Consider the following 20,413-nt stretch of genomic DNA (forward strand, 5'->3'; position numbering starts at 1 on the left):
GCAATATTCAGCTACATCATCTTGATTTTTCCACTTGTATCAAGATCAAGCTTAAAAACTGTTCTATTTCTTAACAACTCTCATGGAGTCTTCCATCTTACCTCAGACCTGTTTTCTGTACTCTTGCTTGTGCTCATCTGCCCTCTGGAACAGCCTTTATGTACAGGTTTCAGAGTAGCAGCCATGTTAGTCTGTATCCGCAAAAAGAAAAGGAGTACTTGTGGCACCTTAGAGACTAATAAATTTATTTGAACATAAGTTTTCATGAGCTACAGCTCACTTCATCAGATGCATGCAGTGGAAAATACAGTGGGGAGATTTATATACACAGAGAACATAAAACAGTGTGTGTTACCATACACACTGTAACAAGAGTCATCAGGTAAGGTGAGCTATTACCAGCGGGGGGATGGGGGGGCACCTTTTGTAGTGATAATCAAGGTGGGCCATTTCCAGCAGTTGACAAGAACGTCTGAGGAACAGTGGGGGGGGAGAATAAACATGGGGAAATAGTTTTACTTTGTGACCCATCAACTTCCAGTCTTTATTCAAGCCTAATTTAATGGTGTCCAGTTTGCAAATTAATTCCAATTTAGCAGTCTCTCATTGGAGTCTATTTTTGAGGATTTTTTTGTTGTAATATTGTGACTTTTAGGTCTGTAATCGAGTGACTAAAGAGATTGAAGTGTTCTCTGACTGGTTTTTGAATGTTATAATTCTTGACATCTGATTTGTGTCCATTTATGCTTTTATATAGAGACTGTCCAGTTTGGCCAATGTACATGACAGAGGGGCATTATTGGCACATGATCGGTTTTGGGACCAATCTTATTTAATCTTTTTATTACTGACCTCGGCACAAAAAGTGGGAGTGTGCTAATAAAGTTTGCGGATGATACAAAGTTGGAAGGTATTGCCAATTTAGAGAGTGACCGGGATATCATACAAGAAGATCTGGATGACCTTGTAAACTGGAGTAATAGTAATAGGATGAAATTTAATAGTGAGAAGTGTAAGGTCATGCATAAGGATTAATAACAAGAAATTTAGTTATAAGCTGGGGACGCATCAATTAGAAGTAACGGAGGAGGAGATGGACCTTGGAGTATTGGTTGATCACAGGATGACTATGAGCTGCCACTGTGATATGGCAATGCAAAAAGCTAATGCGGTCTTGGGATGCATCAGGCAAGGTATTTCCAGTAGAGATAAGGAGGTTTTAGTACCATTATATAAGGCACTGGTGAGACCTCACCTGGAATACTTTGTGCAGTTCTGGTCTCCCATGTTTAAGAAGGATGAATTCAAACTGGAACAGGTACAGAGAAGGGCTATTAGGATGATCTGAGGAATTGAAAACCTGTCTTATGAAAGGCGACTCAAGGAGCTTGGCTTGTTTAGCCTAACTAAAAGAAGGTTATGGGGAGATATGATTGCTCTCTATAAATATATCACAGGGATAAATACCGGAGAGGGAGAGGAATTATTTAAGCTCAGTACCAATGTGGACACAAGAACAAATGGATATAAACTGGTCATTTGGAAGTTTAGACTTGAAATTAGATGAAGGTTTCTAAGCATCAGAGGAGTGAAGTTTTGGAATAGCCTTCCAAGGGAAGCAGTGGGGGTAAAAGACCTGCCTGGCTTTAAGATTAAACTCGATAAGTTTATGGAGGAGATGGTATGATGGGATAACATGATTTTGGCAATTAATTGATCTTTAAATATTCATGGTAAATAGGCCCAATGGCCTGTGATGGGATGTTAGATGGGGTGGGATCTGAGTTACTACAGAGGATTCTTTCCTGGGTATCTGGCTGGTGAATCTTGCCCATATGCTCAGGGTTCAGCTGATAGCCATATTTGGGGTTGGGAAGGAATTTTCCTCGAGGGCAGATTGGAAGAGGCCCTGGAGGTTTTTCGCCTTCCTCTGTAGCATGGGTTACTTGCTGGAGGATTCTCTGCTCCTTCAAGTCTTTAAACCACAATTTGAGGACTTCAGTAGCTCAGACATAGGTGAGAGGTTTATCGCAGGAGTGAGTGGGTGAGATTCTGTGGCCTGCGTTGTGCAGGTCGGACTAGATGATCATAGTGGTCCCTTCTGACCTTAATATCTATATCACATTGGTAGATGTGCAGGTGAATGAGCCTCTGATAGTGTGGCTGATGTGATTAGGCCCTATGATGGTGTCCCCTGAATAGATATGTGGAGACAGTTGGCAACGGGCTTTGTTGCAAGGATAGGTTCCTGGGTTAGTGATTTTGTTGTGTGGTGGCTGGTGAATTTTTGCTTCAGGTTGGGGGGCTGTCTGTAAGCAAGGACTGTCCTGTCTCCCAAGATCTGAGAGTGGTGGGTCATCCTTCAGGATAGCTTGTAGATCCTTGATGCGTTGGAGAAGTTTTTGTTGGGGGCTGAAGGTGATGGCTAGTGGCGTTCTGTTATTGTCTTTGTTGGGCCTGTCCTGTAGTAGGTAACTTCTAGGCGTCTGGCTCTGTCAGTCTGTTTCTTCACTTCAGCAGGTGGGTATTGTAGTTGTAAGAACGCTTGATAGAGATCTTGTGTTTGTCTCTGTCTGAGGGGTTGGAGCAAATGCAGTTGTATCGTAACCTCTCCAATGCACCATCAAAGATCTACAACCTATCCTGAAGGACGACCCATCACTCTCTCAGATCTTGGGAAACAGGCTATTCCTTGCTTACAGACAGCCCGCCCCCTCCCCAACCTGAAGCAAATACTCACCGGCAACCACACAACAAAATCACTAACGCAGGAACCTGTCCTTGCAACGAAGTCCATTGCCAACTGTGTCCACATATCTATTCAGGGGACACCATTATCGGGCCTAATCACATCACAGACTCCAATGAGAGACTGCTGAATTGGAACTAATTTGCAAACTGGATACAATTAATTTAGGCTTGAATAAAGACTGGGAGTGAATGGGTCATTACACAAAGTAAAACTATTTCCCCATGTTTATCCCCTGCCTGCCGACTGTTCCTCGCAGGTTCTTGTTAACTGCTGGAAATGGCCCACCTTGATTATCACTACAAAAGGTGTCTCTCCGCGGCACCCCCCCCCCCCCCCTTGCTGGTAATAGCTCACCTTACCTGATCACTCTCCTTAGAGTGTGTATGGTAACACCTACTGTTTCATGTTCTCTGTGTATATAAATCTCCCCACTGTATTTTCCACTGCATGCATCCGATGAAGTGAGCTGTAGCTCACGAAAGCTTATGCTCAAATAAATTTATTAGTCTCTAAGGTGCCTCAAGTACTCCTGTTCTTTTTGCCTTTATGTAGGAAGTTTTAACAGAACAAATCATTACCACCCAAGTGTCAGAAGCAAAACAGTAAAACTAATGTTTACTGGCTTGTGTGGCACAAGATTTACTAGCATGTCTCACTGGTGTCTTGTTTTACATGCTTTAAATTTTTAGTCAATTTTTAAAAGTGGATTTATAGATTAGAATGTAATTGTTACACATAGGCATGCAAAATTGAGACTGTAGTTCTGTATAAGCTTGTTAGCTACTCTCAGTAGTAATATTCACATACAGGAAAAACAAGAAATGAAGTTGTCAGCTGTTGGAAACAGCTTACTCGCTTAAAATCCAGCAATTTATTTTATATTGGGCAGTTGACGTAGCTTCTAAAATTAGCTACGACCGGAGTTTCCAGCGCATTATAGGTAGGGGACCCACCCATTCTTCCCCGGCGTTTCTGAATGTTTGTGTTTTGCTGACTGCACAGCGAGCTTGGTTGATCACATGAGGTTGATATGCCTGGGTGGCTTCCTGGGCTGGGGGGGAGGGAAGGCAGCACGCCGGAGCTGCAGTCTGCTTTCTCCGCCGCCTCCTTTTTCCGTGCGCCCGGGCTGGTGCTAGGAGGAGCTCGAACAGAGCAGAGACACTACCAACCTTTCGGCAGCAAATGGCTTTTCCACAGGAGACAACGCACAGGACTCAGGAGTTCACCCTTCTGCCTGTTACTCTGGCTTTGCAGCCCCCTCTCCTCGGCCTGGCTGGAGCTACGCAGAGCTGGTGGCAGCGTGTCCGTAGCCAGATCCTTCTCATGGGCGCTCCGTAGCTCTGCAGCCGAGGGAAAGGAAGGCGCCAGAAGCAGAGCTTCCTTTGCTAGGCAGCAGCCGGAAGAGTTTGGGAAACCATTTTAGGGAGACTTTCTGAAGAGTTTTTTGTGTGTGACAGGTCCTAACTGGAACAGATCGGACAGAGCTGTTTCCTTCTCCCTCAGAACCCCCTGTGGATTATTAAAGAAACTTCACGTGGGGGAGTTGGCTAGATTTCTGCCTACTGCGCTGGAGGTTTTAGTGCTCCGTTTGCGTGATTCTCTCGCATGAAAGTAGCCCCCCTCTGGTATCGTTCCAGGTCTGTCTGTCCTCAAGCCTCATGTTACCAGGAGGGGCCTCTGTTATGAGTTGTTTTTGTTTCTATGGGGAAACGTAATGAGCTGTTTCACTCCTCATGACGGGGAAATCTGCCTTGAGCTTTCTGTATTCGTGGAAGGGGGGAGTCCTGTTTACATCATGTTTGCCAGGAAGTAAAACCAGCAAGAGAAAAGGTATTTTTTAAACCTTCTGTGTTACAACTTACGAGGTGCACCATGTTAAGCCTGCTATCTGGGATTTGAGAGTCTCCAGTAGATTCAGGCATTGAAAACAAAATAATTTCCCTGCTCTGCAGTTTTGGGAATAACTTAGGTTTGTTTTTCCAGCAGGTTGATACACTGGTTCAACTTTTGGTTCAATGATGGAACATTTTTTCTTGATGCAGAATTTAAAGATCTTAGAAGTATATTCCCCCCCTCCCCTTTTTATGTACTTCAGTTTCTTTCTGCTATTATTTAAACCTGGTAAAATATTTTAAGATACATTTTTATGTTAAACCACATGCAATAATATTTTTGGTGGTGACTCGCTAAGTACCTTAGTTTCTCAGTGTTGCTTAGAGACCAGCTTCCCACCCCCACAGTGAGAAAGGACTGGTGTGGGATCTTAGGTATGGGATAGCACCCAAAATAGCAGGTGTTGCATATATTTTCACCTGACACCAGTTTGCTATCCTGGCAGTTGTATTACAGTTTCTGTAACTGCAAAAGAAGCTTTTAAACAATTTTTTCAACTTTCTCTACATAACTTTTGACGGTTTTCCAGTTATCTGTCTGTTTGCTTGCTTTTGGTGGAAAAAATGTAGCAGGTTAGCATAAAATGTAGGTATGACCAAAAATGTAGGCTTTAGAGAGTAAGCTTATGAAAATAAACTTGAACTTCTCCTTTCTCCATTATTTTGTATTACTACTGTTTCCTGCTTTTTCCATGGTGATGAGGTGGACAACAGAAGGGGCTTTGGATGGGTTTTGGCTCCTCCAGCTGGGACATGGGGCAATAGTCTGTGTACATGGACCAATCCCTAATCAGCCTGTTACTCTAGCTGGCTCTATGAAGGGCAGTTAGCTATTTGAAAGGCCATATTTGTTCTGATGGATGTCGTCTTGTTCTGAGATGGTGATTAAAACCATGGGTGGAGAGTGTGTGATGGGGAATCTGCCTGTGAAAACTTATCAATGCCATTTGATATGATGAACTCTAATTGTAACAAGAAAAGGAGTACTTGTGGCACCTTAGAGACTAACCAATTTATTTGAGCATGAGCTTTCGTGAGCTATAGCTCACTTCATCGGATGCATGCCGTGGAAACTGTATCAGACTTTATATATACACAGAGAATATGAAAAAATACCTCCTCCCACCCCACTGTCCATGCTCAAATAAATTGGTTAGTCTCTAAGGTGCCACAAGTACTCCTTTTCTTTTTGCAAATACAGACTAACACGGCTGTTACTCTGAAACCTCTAATTGTAATCTGCAGGGTGGGATGGAGCCCCTGTTATGTATCAACTTTGTGTCCTGTGCTGAGAACCAGTTTGACCTCATACATGCTAGCCTGTTTGGAGGTGTTTTAACGCCTTTTGTAGATCTAACAAAGGAAGCATAATCTAGACTGCTCCTAATGATTTATGGACTTTCTTTTATCCCCTGCCCACCCCTAAGAAACAGTGGTGTTCTGTACATGAACTCTGCATGGGGCCCTACACTGGGGCTCATGACCAAGACTGGGTTTATGAGAAGGGGTTGTGTGGACATGGGGACAACCAACAGCAGCAGCAAGAGGCCCTGGTCTTAAGACAAGGACATCTCCACCAAGCCTGAACTTGGACAGACCGTGACTCAAAAGATTCTTAGGACTAGTGAGGAGGATAGACCTTTGTTGGTTTTTCTGTAGATCTATAACTCTTCTGTTTTTTAAAAAGTGAGTGTGTGTGTGTGTGTGTGTGTATTAAGAAGTTCCTTTCCAAACATTGTGTGTTGGTCCCTGAAGGGTATAACTAGACACACCAGAGTGCACCCAGCCTGATGGACTCTAGATGGAATGGATCTAATAAGCAACTGAGAAGAGAGTGGGAGATCAGGAGGGCTAGGGCTCTCGTTTCAGGGTTTGGGTGGCTGCATTCAAGAAAAGTGTCAGACATGGGGTCTGCATCTGAGGAGTGTTCTTGGGTGTCCCAAAGCCAGGAATAGTGATTAGGCATTACCCAAACCCTTGGAGCTTAGCATCCCATAGGATTTGGCAGTTGGATCCCTTACAACTAGTGTCTGTTTAGTCCTGCAAGACCTTCTCTCTCTAGACTGGATTGTGACAGAGATCTTCTCTCTCCCTGCAGTTCCTTTCCCCCCTTGCCTCTGCTTCAAATAGGAGTGCCTCATAACAAGAAAGCAGCAGTCCAGACATGCAAGTATTGCTGCCAGGTAGCCACAGGAATCAATTTAAGACCATAATGGTAGAATCTAGTTTGGCTCAGCCTATCTACTGTCACTGGGGAACCAATCATGGATTGCAGACAGTCCTATACTTCAACACATTAGCAGCCTAATCTGGCATAGTAAAGTCTTTGGGCTCTAAATAGGTACACTGGAAGGGGAGGCACTTCAAGTAGTTGAAAGTTTAGTGTGGAGTCATGCCCAATGGTTAGATGGCAGTTTTAGGATTCTTTTCTCCTTCCCTTCTGGAGGCACAGGAGACTAGCGCAAGGCTAGTTTTTTCACAGACACTATTGGCTACTTCCATAGGTATGCATGTATTTTATAATTTAGAGTTGCATCTGTTGATTCTTCGATATGCGTTGTTTTGTCATCCTCACAAAGGTGTTTCAGGTCTCTGAAGAGAACTGCTAGAAACAACTGAATAGCTAAAAAAACTGAAGAAAAACTTACAACTAAAATGTGTGTGGTAACCCCAAAGAAAAAATTTAAATGTCAGAGTCAAATGAATTAAACATTTTTTTTTTCTGGTTTGATAAACATTAAAATAGTAAATCTGTCTCACAGATTAAAGGAGTTCTTGCTTTCCTAGCTAAACAGTCTCTTCTGTATATGTAGGGAAGTGTATCTTTTATTGACACATCTGCTGAATATAGCTTTTCCCAAGAAAAATTAAAATAGTTTGTCTTCCCAAATGTCTATCCACTAGGGTTGTATTTTCTGAACTGAAAAAGTGTAGTAAAATAGACTTTAGTTTGTTGGATATTTTTTCTTACTAATAATACTTAGTTTGGCAAATACAGCAAAAGAACCTCTTCACCTTCTCAATGACATTCCACCTCAGCCTACTGAAACAACCTGCCCTAAAGACCAGAAAATTCTAAACAGCAGGGAAAGGGAGGGGAAAGGAGGGGAAAAAAAAGATGAAGGGGGTTAAGACCCTTTTTTGAAAAGAATATTGTTTTCTCTGAGAAAGTAGGGTCTCCTTTCACCTTTAGCATCAAGGGGAGGAGGAAAAAACAAAATCTAAAGAGCTAAATTGTCTGGCCTTTGGCTCATTTTCCAGCCAGTGCCTCACTTCCACCTGCATACTCACCTCAACATCAGGATTTTTCTACACATGTCCAGTAAGCAGAGTAAATGGCAGAAAGTTTGAAGAGCAAGGTTTTCTTTGAGACGTTGCTTTTCACATAGTTCATATTGGCTAAATCTGAGGACTTTGAAAATATAGCTTTACTGTCATTAGTAGGATGGTTATTATAGAAGAATGCTTATGGTTAGAACCCTTTATTTTCGTGTGATCTAGGGTGTGATCTAGTCACTTGTTCTATATATCCAATATACACACCAAATACCTATTGTTCAGGAGTGCTTTTACTTCCTTTTTTCTCTCTCTTCAAGCAAACAAGACATCCTTTCTCAATCTTAAATTAGAAAATTTAACAGAATTTCTGTGTTCCTTGATCTCAACTTTGTAAAGTTGGCCAGCATGCAAGTATTTTACGTCCTTTCCAGCTTTGCTCACATACACTAGAGCCACACTCTTCACATTTAATGAGTATCACGTTTGTTTTTGCTCCCTGTGGAAATTGTTTGTGAAATATACAATGTATTAAATGGTATGTCTAATTTTTTTTCCTCAAATAAAAATTAAAATCAACAATTACAGGGAAAAAACTCAGTTACGGAGATACAGGTGTACTGACACATTCTCTTGTATACTAACTCTGTTTTTCCTTCATTACAGAAATGAGCCGTCAGACTGCTACAGCACTACCTACAGGTACTTCAAAGTGTACACCATCACAGAGGGTGCCTGCTCTGACTGGCACTACAGCTTCCAACAATGACTTGGCAAGTCTTTTTGAGTGTCCTGTGTGTTTTGACTATGTGCTGCCACCTATTCTTCAGTGTCAGAGTGGCCATCTTGTTTGTAGCAACTGTCGCCCCAAGCTTACATGCTGTCCAACTTGCCGAGGCCCACTGGGTTCCATTCGTAACTTGGCTATGGAAAAAGTTGCCAATTCTGTACTGTTCCCATGTAAATACGCCTCTTCTGGATGTGAGATAACTTTGCCACACACAGAAAAAGCAGACCATGAAGAGCTGTGTGAGTTTAGGCCTTATTCATGTCCATGTCCTGGTGCTTCATGTAAATGGCAAGGTTCGCTGGATGCTGTTATGCCACATTTGATGCATCAGCATAAGTCAATAACAACACTACAGGGAGAAGATATAGTTTTCCTTGCTACAGACATTAATCTTCCTGGTGCTGTTGACTGGGTTATGATGCAATCTTGTTTTGGCTTTCATTTCATGTTAGTCTTGGAGAAACAGGAAAAATATGATGGTCACCAGCAGTTCTTTGCTATTGTACAGCTGATAGGAACACGCAAGCAAGCAGAAAATTTTGCTTATCGACTTGAGCTTAATGGTCATAGGCGGCGATTGACTTGGGAAGCAACTCCTCGATCTATTCATGAGGGAATTGCAACAGCCATTATGAATAGTGACTGTCTAGTCTTTGACACCAGCATTGCACAGCTCTTTGCAGAAAATGGCAATTTAGGCATCAATGTAACTATTTCAATGTGTTGAAATGGCAAGCAAACATTTTCAGGCCAGTGTTTAAAACAGTTGCATTTAATTTCGCAGAAACTAGGGTAACCATCTTTGACTGCCAGACACAAACTATTTGGTAGAGGGAGGCTAGATGTATATGAAGGTAAATAAAAGGAAAGGCTGTTAAATTACAGGAAGCAGTTGCATGTAGTAACACTAATATATTTAAAATAAGTCAACAGTAAACCACTGAAAATATATATACACCCAAAATGGGCATCTTTTGTATTAAGAATTGATTCTACAGGAAACGTTGTAAAATAGTTCTAAAAACTTGTTTGTAGATTGATTGTACTGTTGAAAAGGATACTGTTGTGTTTTTTGTTTGTTTGTTTTTTTTCCTTTGACTGACAAGCCATGTTGAGCAGTCCGGTCTCTTGCCGCTGCTTTTCCCCCTTAAGTCACTACATAGTATTGCTGCTGTTTGTGTATATTTTTGTGTATTTGCTAATTTTTATTAACTTCTAGTTTTTCATTAAATAAATGACTTTCTTTTCTGTAATTCAGGTTTTCCTCCGTTTTGTACCTTTTAAAAATTAATTGCAGGTGTCATCTTTTGATATGCATAATTGCTTATGGTAAAACTTATACTTCTGTACATTTGGTAAATTAGTCTCTTCCCAGTAGTCCATTCATTGGTGATACTGTTCTTAATTCAGCTATTTTGTGAATTTATTGAATTCTAAAGGAGCAATTACATTGGAAGAATTATCAGAAAAACAGCTCCTTTAAAAACAGGCCTAGATGATGATGTATTTCGTTATACCTTCAAACAAAAGTGAGGAGTTATTGGGTAACATACTAATTAAATACACTGAAAATTCAGGCACACTTTTTAAATTTAGAAACTTCAGACACAAACTCATGCGTGTATTTTGGTTTTGCAGTACAAGAAGGCATTGTCTTATGCAGTAATTGTAACTATAAAAACAGACCATTTAAAAAAAAAAAAAAGGCAGTCTCAGAATACAATGTTTTTGGTCTTTTATAATTTTGTCATTAAACGAATACCTGGCAAACTAAATAAAAACTCTTGTTTTTTGCTTTAGCACGAAGTTTGACTAATTTAATATTCTAACTTAACTTTACTTGTAACAATCAGTCAGACAAAAGGATACCTGAACTAGAGAGAACCAACTTTATTTTCCTTAGTCATACTAATCTTGTATGTCATCCCACCATGTTAGTGATACGATGAAGAGTGTACATCCAAAGGTCCATGCAATTCTCTTGCATTTAAAGGCATAAGTGGTATATTGGCGCCTTTTGCAGGTTGCAAGCAAGTTTGAGAAATTCACCTTGAATGTATGTCCATATACAGCACTAAGATGGTTAATGTAAAAAAGAAATAATATAAAAGAAAACTATTAAATCTCAAACTACGTTAAAGGTATCTCTTTGCCAAACTTGGTAATTGTGAACATATGCTGTTGGGAGAAGTAGGATGAATATTAGCTACTTTTTGTATTTACTATATATTGTCTAACTTTGTCAGAAATTGATCTATGTTAAGGCAACTCATTGAATTATTTTTGGTGCAGTGATTACACATTTTAGCCTGATGGGGCAAGTAGTCATACAGATAAGGAATGTGAACCAGTATAGACGTTTATAGACAAGCCAGTGCAGAAATAGTTCATTTTATATAGTTAAAGAAGTAAGCTTCAGATTGTGATGGTGCACTGTTCAAGAGGATTAAAAACTTAAGAAATATACTGGCATCTCATTTCTTCTTTGATCTCTAGTGGAATACTTGCTGTGTCAGTTTTCTAAATGCAGCCTATTTAATCTTACCTACATTTACCCCAATTCTGTTTTTGCTATACCATGAGATGTTTGGCTACAGCAGTTACAAGCTAGTGGCTGGTAGGTTTGAAATTAAGACTTTTTATTTAAATGTGTGGTTTCTCATTATTGAAACTTGCATTTCAATTCTAATTCTTTCAGAGGCTGTTGATAAATAGTGTGGACTAATTTTACATCCAGACTTTAGTTTGAGTAGTAGATTAACTCCTATTAAAATACATAGATTTGAGGCTTGCCTAAAATGAGTGAGTTAGGATGTTTCCTGTATTTTAAGAAATGGTAACTTCCTTAGATATTAAAAGTTCTATGTGATGATATGGCTGGAACTGAGGAGATCATTGTATGTTCGGTTGATTCTAATACCTTCTCAGATCTTGTAATGGAATCCATAAAAGCTTTTGTTTTAAGTTAGTGGAAGTCTCTTTAATTGGTGAGTCAGAACTATGATTTTTAAGTTTTCCTGATCTGTGTAATAAAATGTCATTTATTTTTAATGTAGGTTACTTTAGGTGGTTGTGACTTTGATTTTTATTTGCAATTACTTTTCTTGCTCTTAAGGAAACAAGGTATTAAACTTCCTAGTTTATTTTTATTTTTTAAGTTGTCCAAACACAACATTCAACAACCAGCTACCCCATTTTACCAATTTGGTCACAGTAGTCCAGGATAGGCAGCAGCAGTGAATGCTTCCACATACCACCTAGCCAGTAGTTGAAAGTAAAAAGGCAGCTACATTTTACACTCCTGCTTAGTTGTTTGCTGCAAATTACACCCACTTTACATATATTCATTGGTCTTTATCCATGGGATACTCTAATTACAGAAATGTCAACCTTGCTTTGAGACTTTTAGGGATAATTATTTAAAAAAAAAAAAGCAGGAATTAGAGCATTTGCTTGGACCAAAGGTGCAAAGCCAAATACACATGGGGTGGGGTGTACAGTAGCATCTTGAATGCTTGTAATGCATGCTACAGGAGCTGGATCCTCTCTTTCCTTCTCCTGATTTGGCCAAGGAGCATTGCAACCCCTACCCTGGGAGAAATGACAATAGGAAATTTGCCCTTCTTTGCTTTCTACAGCTCTGAGTTACCTTGGCCAGTGATGGTCCTGGTCCTTGCTCTTGGCCATAGTTCTCTCCCCTGTGGACTCTGCAGTGGTGATTAGTGGGGTTTGGGAAGCTGGATTCACTGCTCAAGCTACTGACTGAATGTTGTGCTCCAACTGTCCCAGGTAGACCTTGTTGGCGTAGTCCAGGGAGGTTAGAGCACAACATGCAGCCTGCGGCTTAGATGGTGAATCTAGCAGTGTCCCATTCCATTCAGAGTCACCCCAGCTTGCCTCTTAATAGAGCTCTCATTGTGCAGCCTATGTATGTCCCACATGGGTGGTGGAAGAGAACACCCTCTCCTCTGTGGCACTATATGCTGAGTAGGGGTGAAGGGTACACATGCTCATTTTATGCATATGCTTCAGCTTGCAAAATTCATACATTTAAGCTGGGAGGGTAGGAGGAAGGATTACAAAAAAATAGGGTGGGTATCTGCGGTGTGATTCTTAAATTCACCTCTGAATTTCAGGGAAGGGTGCGGTTTTGTGTTGGGAGGGAATCTAGGACTCTAACATTTAAAAGACAAATTTCAATGTCCTACATACAATTGTGTTTTGGGTTTAGTTAACAGAACAACTTCAGAAATGCTAACACAATAGTTTGAAAATAAGGCCAAGGTTCTTAAAATATATAAGAATAATAGGATACACCACTGTGCACCAAAAAGCATAACATGATGGGAAACTGTAAAGAGATGTTCATCTGTATTTTTCTGGCATAATGATTTAACTTCCTTGAACTAAAGATAGAGTGGCTTTAGAAGAGTATGTCAGCATAAGTGTAGCACTTTCATAAAATAGATGCTGCTGCTTGTACTTTTAATAGGTAAACAGGACATGAGAATCTTAGAGGCTTAATACTAACTTGGTTTACGGTTTGGGACTGTTCAGAATTGAGTCTAGTTTAAGATAGACTTGAAAGGTCAGCTTGCAGTACTCCCCATAAACAGTTGCTCATACCAATGGGCAATTTTAAAAGATTTTACATTAACTAAACACAATGTATGCTATAGTGTAGTTAGTTACTTTCAGACTTTATCTCCCCCTCCCCCCCAACATTTAATGTCATTCATCAGATTGAATGGTTAAAACATGCTCATCAAAGAAAGTATAGACTAAACTTTTTTTTTTACTCTTATACAGTACGACATTAATGATCTATATTAAATATCGGTTGTACTAGCTACCACCAGATCTAAAATTTAGTGGTATTTCCAGGCATTTTAAATGTCATATTACCAGTGACTATTTACATTAGAAAAGTTTACTTTATTCTAGTGGAAAAAGTGTGCTCAATTATCTTTATTTAAAATGAAGATTCTTCTCTATATTTTTTAATATACTTAAATAGTAAACTGTCAAACAATTTATCCTCAATCCAAATACCTGTTTGTGTGTGTGTTACTGCCATTAAAAAAAACAAATTGCAGGTGCATAGGCTTTGGGAAGTCAAATGGGAGCGTTAACATTCAATGTTTCTCTGTTCAGACATTCCTTGCATGCATTTGGTTATTTAAGATGTTAAGTTATTGTTTGCACTATGCACAGTGATATGTCTGTTATACAGAGTTGCCCATAACATTCCTATAATGGAAACTACTGTAATTCAAAGTGTTATCCAGATGAATTCATAATATAGTTCTGTTTAGTATAATGAATTTAACTTTTCAAAGCTATTCTGAATAAAATTTAATTGCTTCATACTGTGATGGGCCATCTACTTAGGAAAAATATTTGTTTTGAGGGAAGGATCAGCAACTGCAGCTTTGCAAGCCTGGTGCTCTTAGTCTGTGTGTGTAGTCAAAGTAGAAGGTTCTCAAAATGGCACTAGACCATACACCACACTACTAATAGCCAGCATTTGAGTATCAATTACAACTTCATTGAGGTGTTTAATGAATGTAAAGTTGTGACTTTGGAAGGCCTTTACTGTTTGTGTCAAGAATAGTAAAAGCATGAACAGCAATAAATAAAATATAAGTGTCCTTAATGCAGAAAAGTGGACAGGTAAAGGTGGTGTTATGCATAACCTCAGTGTATTCAGCTATTTAGATATTAAAGGCTATGATTAGGGTTTGTTTAAAATCTTCAGTATTAGTATAAAGGACTTACATCTTTAAAGCACCAAAAAAAAAGGAACTTGTGTTCAACCACCAGTAGCTTTCTAGGTCCCAGTCCCTCCCTGCTTATTTCTGAAAAATGCAGTACGTACTTCTACCAATGAAAATGAATGCACTTACAGTTCAGCATAAACTATACAAATGTAATCTGTGTACAGAATTTCTGCTGGGCAATTCTAAATGTAGTTTTACAAATTGGGTGCATCTGTGAAACAAGTACAGTACGCAGGGGGCTGGATCACTCGGCTCTATGTGGACAATACCTCAGTGGCCTGTTGATATGGAAGCTGATAGAACTCTGTAGTCCCTTATTAGAAATAAACACTTTCTATATAAATCAACCAGTCACAAAAAATATATCCATCCTGTGTAGAAGCTATGTACCCACCTTCTCACGGAAAAAAACCATGCTTGTTTAAATAGAAAGCTCCTCTGTCTTCTGACTTCCTGCTGCTCCTCTCACTACCAGGTAAGGGCTCCTGCCTTGTCCCTCCATGTGAAAAAGGAGCAGCTGAGAGTAGGAAGCTTTCAGTTTCCTGCCTGTCCTGTGTAGAGTAGAAGGCTACAAGCTGCAGGACTACTTAGCACTAAAAAATGGTAAAGGTGGCAGAGTTTTTTGTTTTTGTTTATTGGTGTCCATTATTGATGTGGTGATGTTAGCTATTTACATGTTTATAATACTTAGCACTTCACATACCTCAACTCTCACTGGAAGAATCTTCTAGCAATTTTTGGCACTTCCCTGCTTTGCAGAGCATTCCAGTGCACTTCTGAGGGCTCACTCACACCCAGGAAATAACTGGAATGATGGACCTTCCTGTTCTGGAAGTTCACAGGTAAGGAACTGTCATATTTGTCTTAATGTAAAGATGCAATAAACACTCTTTAGCCTTGGTTTTTTAAGGCTGTATTTGAAAGCTTGTATTGTGGGCCCTTTACATGACAAGGGAAGATGAAGCCTTCTGAAGAAAGGGATTTTATACCTTTTAATATAATTAATGGATCAGTTCTAAGAATGCCACTGAACAAATGTAGGATTAGTCCTACTATGACCCACAGAAGGTTTAACAGATCTCTTTATACATATACAGAAACCAGTTGAAGCAAAATATTTTATAGTGTATGCTTCATTGTGATTTCCTATTATGGTATAGTTACCACCATCCCTTCACAAATTTGTTTTAGCAGACCCCCATTTGTCTTGAAGTCTCTCACCTTGTTACAATTTTATGAGCAGTGGTGGTATATTTCAAAACCAGTCATTCATTAGTAGAACTAGCTTGCAAGAAGTGGTCAAACCTTTATTAATCGAATACCAAACTGAAAAATTAAGTTACAAAGATCAGCATTACTACAAGACTTTAATCTTTCTTCATGACCTAACATAAGGAAAATAACATTGAGACTCCTAGTCACAGAATATAATCATCTTCCCCATAATTTAAAACACATGTGTAGACTGAAGTTGGTAGCTTAAATTACAGCCCTCATATAAGAGGGTGGAAAAATACATGAGGTTAAGAGACTAATATGATTCTTTACAAAGGGTAGAGTGGTAAAGGAAACTAGAATTTGACAATTAAGGGTATACTTTTTCTATACTCCTGTTCTGAAGTGTTTATATACCAACAACTACTAATTGAATTTTGGAGCTTTTAAAACACCAAATCAAAATGTTCCCTTTTCATTTGAGCATCCAGTTTTTCCACAAGGGAGATTTAAGGAGTCTTTCTTTGTATAAGCCTGACTTTTGTCCCTTCCCATGCAAAAAATCTACCTTTTTAAAAACTCATCTGATTTGTCAAATTTCTCATGACTGCTGCTCTGCCAGAAGAGTATGGTTTTAGAAATTCCAGGAGAGAATGAAGTCAAATACTAAACTGTTGGGAGAAAAAAATTAAGAATCTTTGCATATTTTAAGAATCCTCTAACATCCTCTTCCAAAACTCTGCGTTAATTAAGAGGCCATAATTTCCAGTGGGGACTCACCCTTCTCTCCACTAGCATGTACACAATTTTGAATGTGTGAATAGGTATTAGTGCAGGGGTGGGCAAACTTTCTGGCTTGGGGGCCTCATCTGGGTATGGAAATTGTATGGTGAGCCATGAATGCTCATGAAACTGGGGGTAGGGGTGGGGCCAGAAATGAGGTGTTCAGAGTGAGGGAGGGGGAATCAGGCTGTTGAGCAAAGCAGCTCCCAGAAGCATGTCCCCCCTCCAGGCAGCTCTTGTGCCCTGTCCTCAGGTGCCATCCCTGCAGCTCCCTTTGGCCAGGAACCACAGTAGCACACAGAGCTGCAGGGAGTGGGGCAAGCCCCTGGCCCCCAGCCAGAGCAGGGTAAACCCCTGACCCTGCTCCCCAGCAGGTGCTGAGGGCTGGATTAAATGGTCTGATGTGGGCTGTAGTTTGCCCACCCCAGTATTAGTGTGAGAGCCTCCATTCATGTATGGTATCTAGTGAAGGCTTAAAAAACAGCCTATATGTTGGTGTTAGTGATTATTAGTACTTTGAAGCTAAAATTGCTCTGCATGGCCTGATCAATGTCCTCATCAGAATAAGACCATAAAGAGGAGAGAACAGTCTAGTGGAAAAAATCAGTGATGCAAATCAGGAAGTCAAATTCCACTCCTGGCTCTGCTGCACTGGGTGGCTTTAATGACTTGATCCTTATTTTATTCTTAAAGGTAACTCTCAAACATTTTATACCTCATGACATTCCTGTGAGAGATAATAATCATAACTCTTTTTCACAAGGGGAAAATAGGTTCAGATGTTTAATCTGCTTAACTGTCCTGCCATTCAGTGGCAAAGCCAGGCTTAGAACCTTATGCATAATGTGCTGGACACCACTTCTCAGGCAGATATCATTTATCCATTAAAAGGGGGATAAGACATGCTTCACAGAAGTGATTAATCAATATTTGTATGCGTTTTCCAATATGCTCTCCCACAAGTCTTTTCCTGACCTGCTTTTAGATTTAGTCTATCTTTTTTCCTGTTGTGAAGGAGTAGTTTTGGTGGCATTCACTGGCTGAATATTTGTGCATTTTGACTGCAACTCTGGTTTGTGAAATCTTGTATTTTATTCCACATCTATGAGCACCTTCCCCCAACCCAACTCATTTCATTTATCACAGATATGTGTATTAAATATTTGTGCTGATTTAAGGTGAGAAACTAATTTCTCTCTAGTTAAGGAAGAGATGGGTCTTAAGTCAAATTTTAACCACTCTTCTCCCATACCTAATGTAAGAGACCTGAAATTTTACCTATTGGAAAGCTTTAGCGTGAGGTCCACAAATGCATCATATCAAATATTTCCTAGCTTTTTGCAAGTTAGTTTAAATATCAGCTGGATGTGTTAAAAATACACCACTGACCATTAAGATTAGGCACTTTAAAATAAGGCCTTGAGCCAAAAATGAACAAAATAGGGAATATAGGACACGAGCAATGCTGTCTGAGCATAATGAAGGTGGTTATGGGGACTCATGCTTTACATTTTTTAAATGAAACAACTCTGAAATTCTTGTTTTGTAATATTTTAACAAATGCATATTTGCAAGGTTTTTAGACAAAACACTAATGCACTTCAACTTTTTTGCTGGGAAAGTAAGCAGTATTCACTGATAGTTTTTCAGATGAGCTCAGTGCATTTATTTTAATTATATAAGTTATCCATATTAAACTTCATGTAACACATCTGTTGCCTGATCACTAGAGCTATCATTAAACCCATCTGTATACAGTAGTAACAAAACTAGAGCATCGGAGACATGAAGTATCTAGAGCAAAAGTGTTTAACGGGGTTAGGTGCTTTCGAAAAATATATCCCTAATCTTCACACTCTTGGTCTCTGCTTGGGTGTGCAAGCAGGTATGTGTACTCTCCTCCATTAATACCTGTACATGCTGCTGATAGAACTGGTATATATAAAATGTGTTTGATAAATTGGCGCATATAAAGTTGCAGGTACACTTTCTATTAGTAATAGTCAAGTAGAACTGGCATTGAGGCCCCACTGAAAGTCAAGCCTTAACTTTTAATGGGTGGCACAGCACATCACAGTGAGGCCTCAATACTTGCCCTCATGTTTTGTATCACTGCAGGTCACGTTTTTACCATCTGACAGCTGAATGAGAGTTTAATGTTGATGTACAGGATATCTCACCCAATCCGCTTAAAGTTTACTATTCAAGCGCTCAAGTCCAGTCTTGATTGAAAATCCCCCATCGAAAGCTGCATTCAGAACTTCATCCAGGCAGCTTGCCATAACAAAATTCAAATCCTGCCGCACGTTCATTGCAATCTCTTCAAGGTCTTTTTCATTTCTTTGAGGAATGATAATTCTCTTCAGTCCAGCTCTATGGGCTGCTAGGACTTTGTCCTTAATTCCCCCAACCTATTAAAAACCACACCATTTAAAAAAGTTATTTAGTTATGATGCTTTCTGCAAAGCAATCACAAGTGGCATTTTGAATTAAATATTAAGTGAACAAAACAGGATTCCAGATGTGCATCCATAATTCATCATACTGAGAGCTTAAACTGCATGGACATACTTTTAATGGAATGTTTTTCTCCTAAATCACTTTTTAGGAGAAGGTAAATTTGGAAGTGTTTGCCTTACCCATATGAGCTAAAAAGATTGCCAACAGGCATTTATTAGTCTTAAACTGCTAAAATGGGAAATATGATTAGTGTAAGAGGAAAAAACCTCATCGGGCCCACAAAGATTCCAGCTGCATAGCTGCAAGAATCTCAAACATGAGATCTCATTAATCTCTTACCCTCACATATATCCTTGCCCCCATCAACATAGGAAAAAACACTTCTAAAAAGGCATTGGTCTCTCTTATGATTCCCATTTTAAGGTAACACAAGGCTTGGCTGTGCCCTGCTGGACCCTCCAATCTCTGGCTGTTCTTTTCTATGCATGGTAAAGCACTGTATCTTAGTAACATTAACAATGGAAAGAAAGGCCACTGTTTGTTTCAGGTGTATCTGTCTCTCTCTACAGCTTACTCAGGGCTTGTCTACATGACAAAAGTTAGTGTGTCCATGTAGACAAGCCTTTATTTTAAAAGTTATCCTTGTACAAAAGCAAAAAAACCTACCAAAAAATGCTACAAAAAAAATGCTACAAAAAATGTAGTGAAATGCAAAAGATGTGAATTATGAGTTCGGTTTTCTTTTGATTACAAGTATTTCATAGTTCTCTCCCTCAGCCCACCCCTCCAACCTATTCATGGCAACTAGGTTAATGTTTAAAGCAATCTAAATAAATATATATATATATATATATATATATATATTAAACATCCAAATCAAGATGCTTTGATATGATTTTACATCCTGTATTTTATAGAAAAGTAACCAACCAAAAAGTCCCAGAAGCTAAAATTGACAAATCCACTAAAAAGCAAATCAGAAGATAAAAAAAGTTCCAAGCTTCATCCGCAAAGCACCATTCTAAAAACTGAACTTCCACAATCCCTGTTCATCTTCCAAGAATGTTGATCTATAACTGGTGGGCAACCTGTGGCCCGCACGTAGCCCATCAGGGTAATCTGCTGGTGGGCTGCCAGCGGGAAGTGGTACGAGCCGCGGTTGCCCACCACTGATCTATAAGGTACGTCTATGGTGCATTCTCCTTTTGGTGACATGTAGAATACGTATATACACCCCTAGCACAGGTATAAATGGCAGCATCATACTGCTTAGTCAAGTAGACATATCAGAACCTTCTGCTATGCCTCCCCTGTCTACACTGCTATTTTAGGTAGTATTGTGTCCCACTGCAGGGGCCTTTCCTCACCACAGAGAGCATCTGGAGCCTTTCCCTGTCCCAAGGAAAGACTCTGTCATCTCCCCTCTGGTTGAACAGCTGTAGCACACCATGTGAAGAGGAGACTG

At 39.6% G+C, this 20,413-nt stretch overlaps 2 protein-coding genes across 9 annotated transcripts in view; one reads left to right on the forward strand and one right to left on the reverse strand.

Moving 5' to 3' along the window:
- The window catches only part of SIAH1 (siah E3 ubiquitin protein ligase 1), a 32,783-nt gene extending 22,820 nt beyond the window's left edge, over positions 1 to 9,963 (forward strand). For 4 of the 5 annotated variants that reach the window (XM_073307720.1, XM_073307721.1, XM_073307724.1 and 1 more), the window contains one exon: positions 8,587 to 9,963. In XM_073307720.1, the coding sequence (XP_073163821.1) occupies positions 8,587 to 9,437 (851 nt within the window). In that variant the 3' untranslated portion in view covers positions 9,438 to 9,963. Of the gene's footprint in view, positions 1 to 3,263; positions 4,583 to 8,586 lie in introns of those variants that run through there. The other variant, XM_073307719.1, reaches the window with a different exon arrangement.
- LONP2 (lon peptidase 2, peroxisomal) overlaps positions 1 to 20,413 on the reverse strand; it is a 114,594-nt gene that overhangs the window by 8,243 nt on the left and 85,938 nt on the right. Inside the window, exon 15 of one of the 4 annotated variants that reach the window (XM_073307717.1) lies at positions 17,337 to 18,899. The exons of 2 other annotated variants lie outside the window; for them this stretch is intronic. In XM_073307717.1, the coding sequence (XP_073163818.1) occupies positions 18,678 to 18,899 (222 nt within the window). In that variant the 3' untranslated portion in view covers positions 17,337 to 18,677. Of the gene's footprint in view, positions 1 to 17,336; positions 18,900 to 20,413 lie in introns of those variants that run through there. One more of the 4 variants, XR_012154483.1, reaches the window with a different exon arrangement.

Source organism: Lepidochelys kempii, chromosome 12, assembly GCF_965140265.1.
Source record: "Lepidochelys kempii isolate rLepKem1 chromosome 12, rLepKem1.hap2, whole genome shotgun sequence".
NCBI classification, from domain to species: domain Eukaryota; kingdom Metazoa; phylum Chordata; order Testudines; family Cheloniidae; genus Lepidochelys; species Lepidochelys kempii.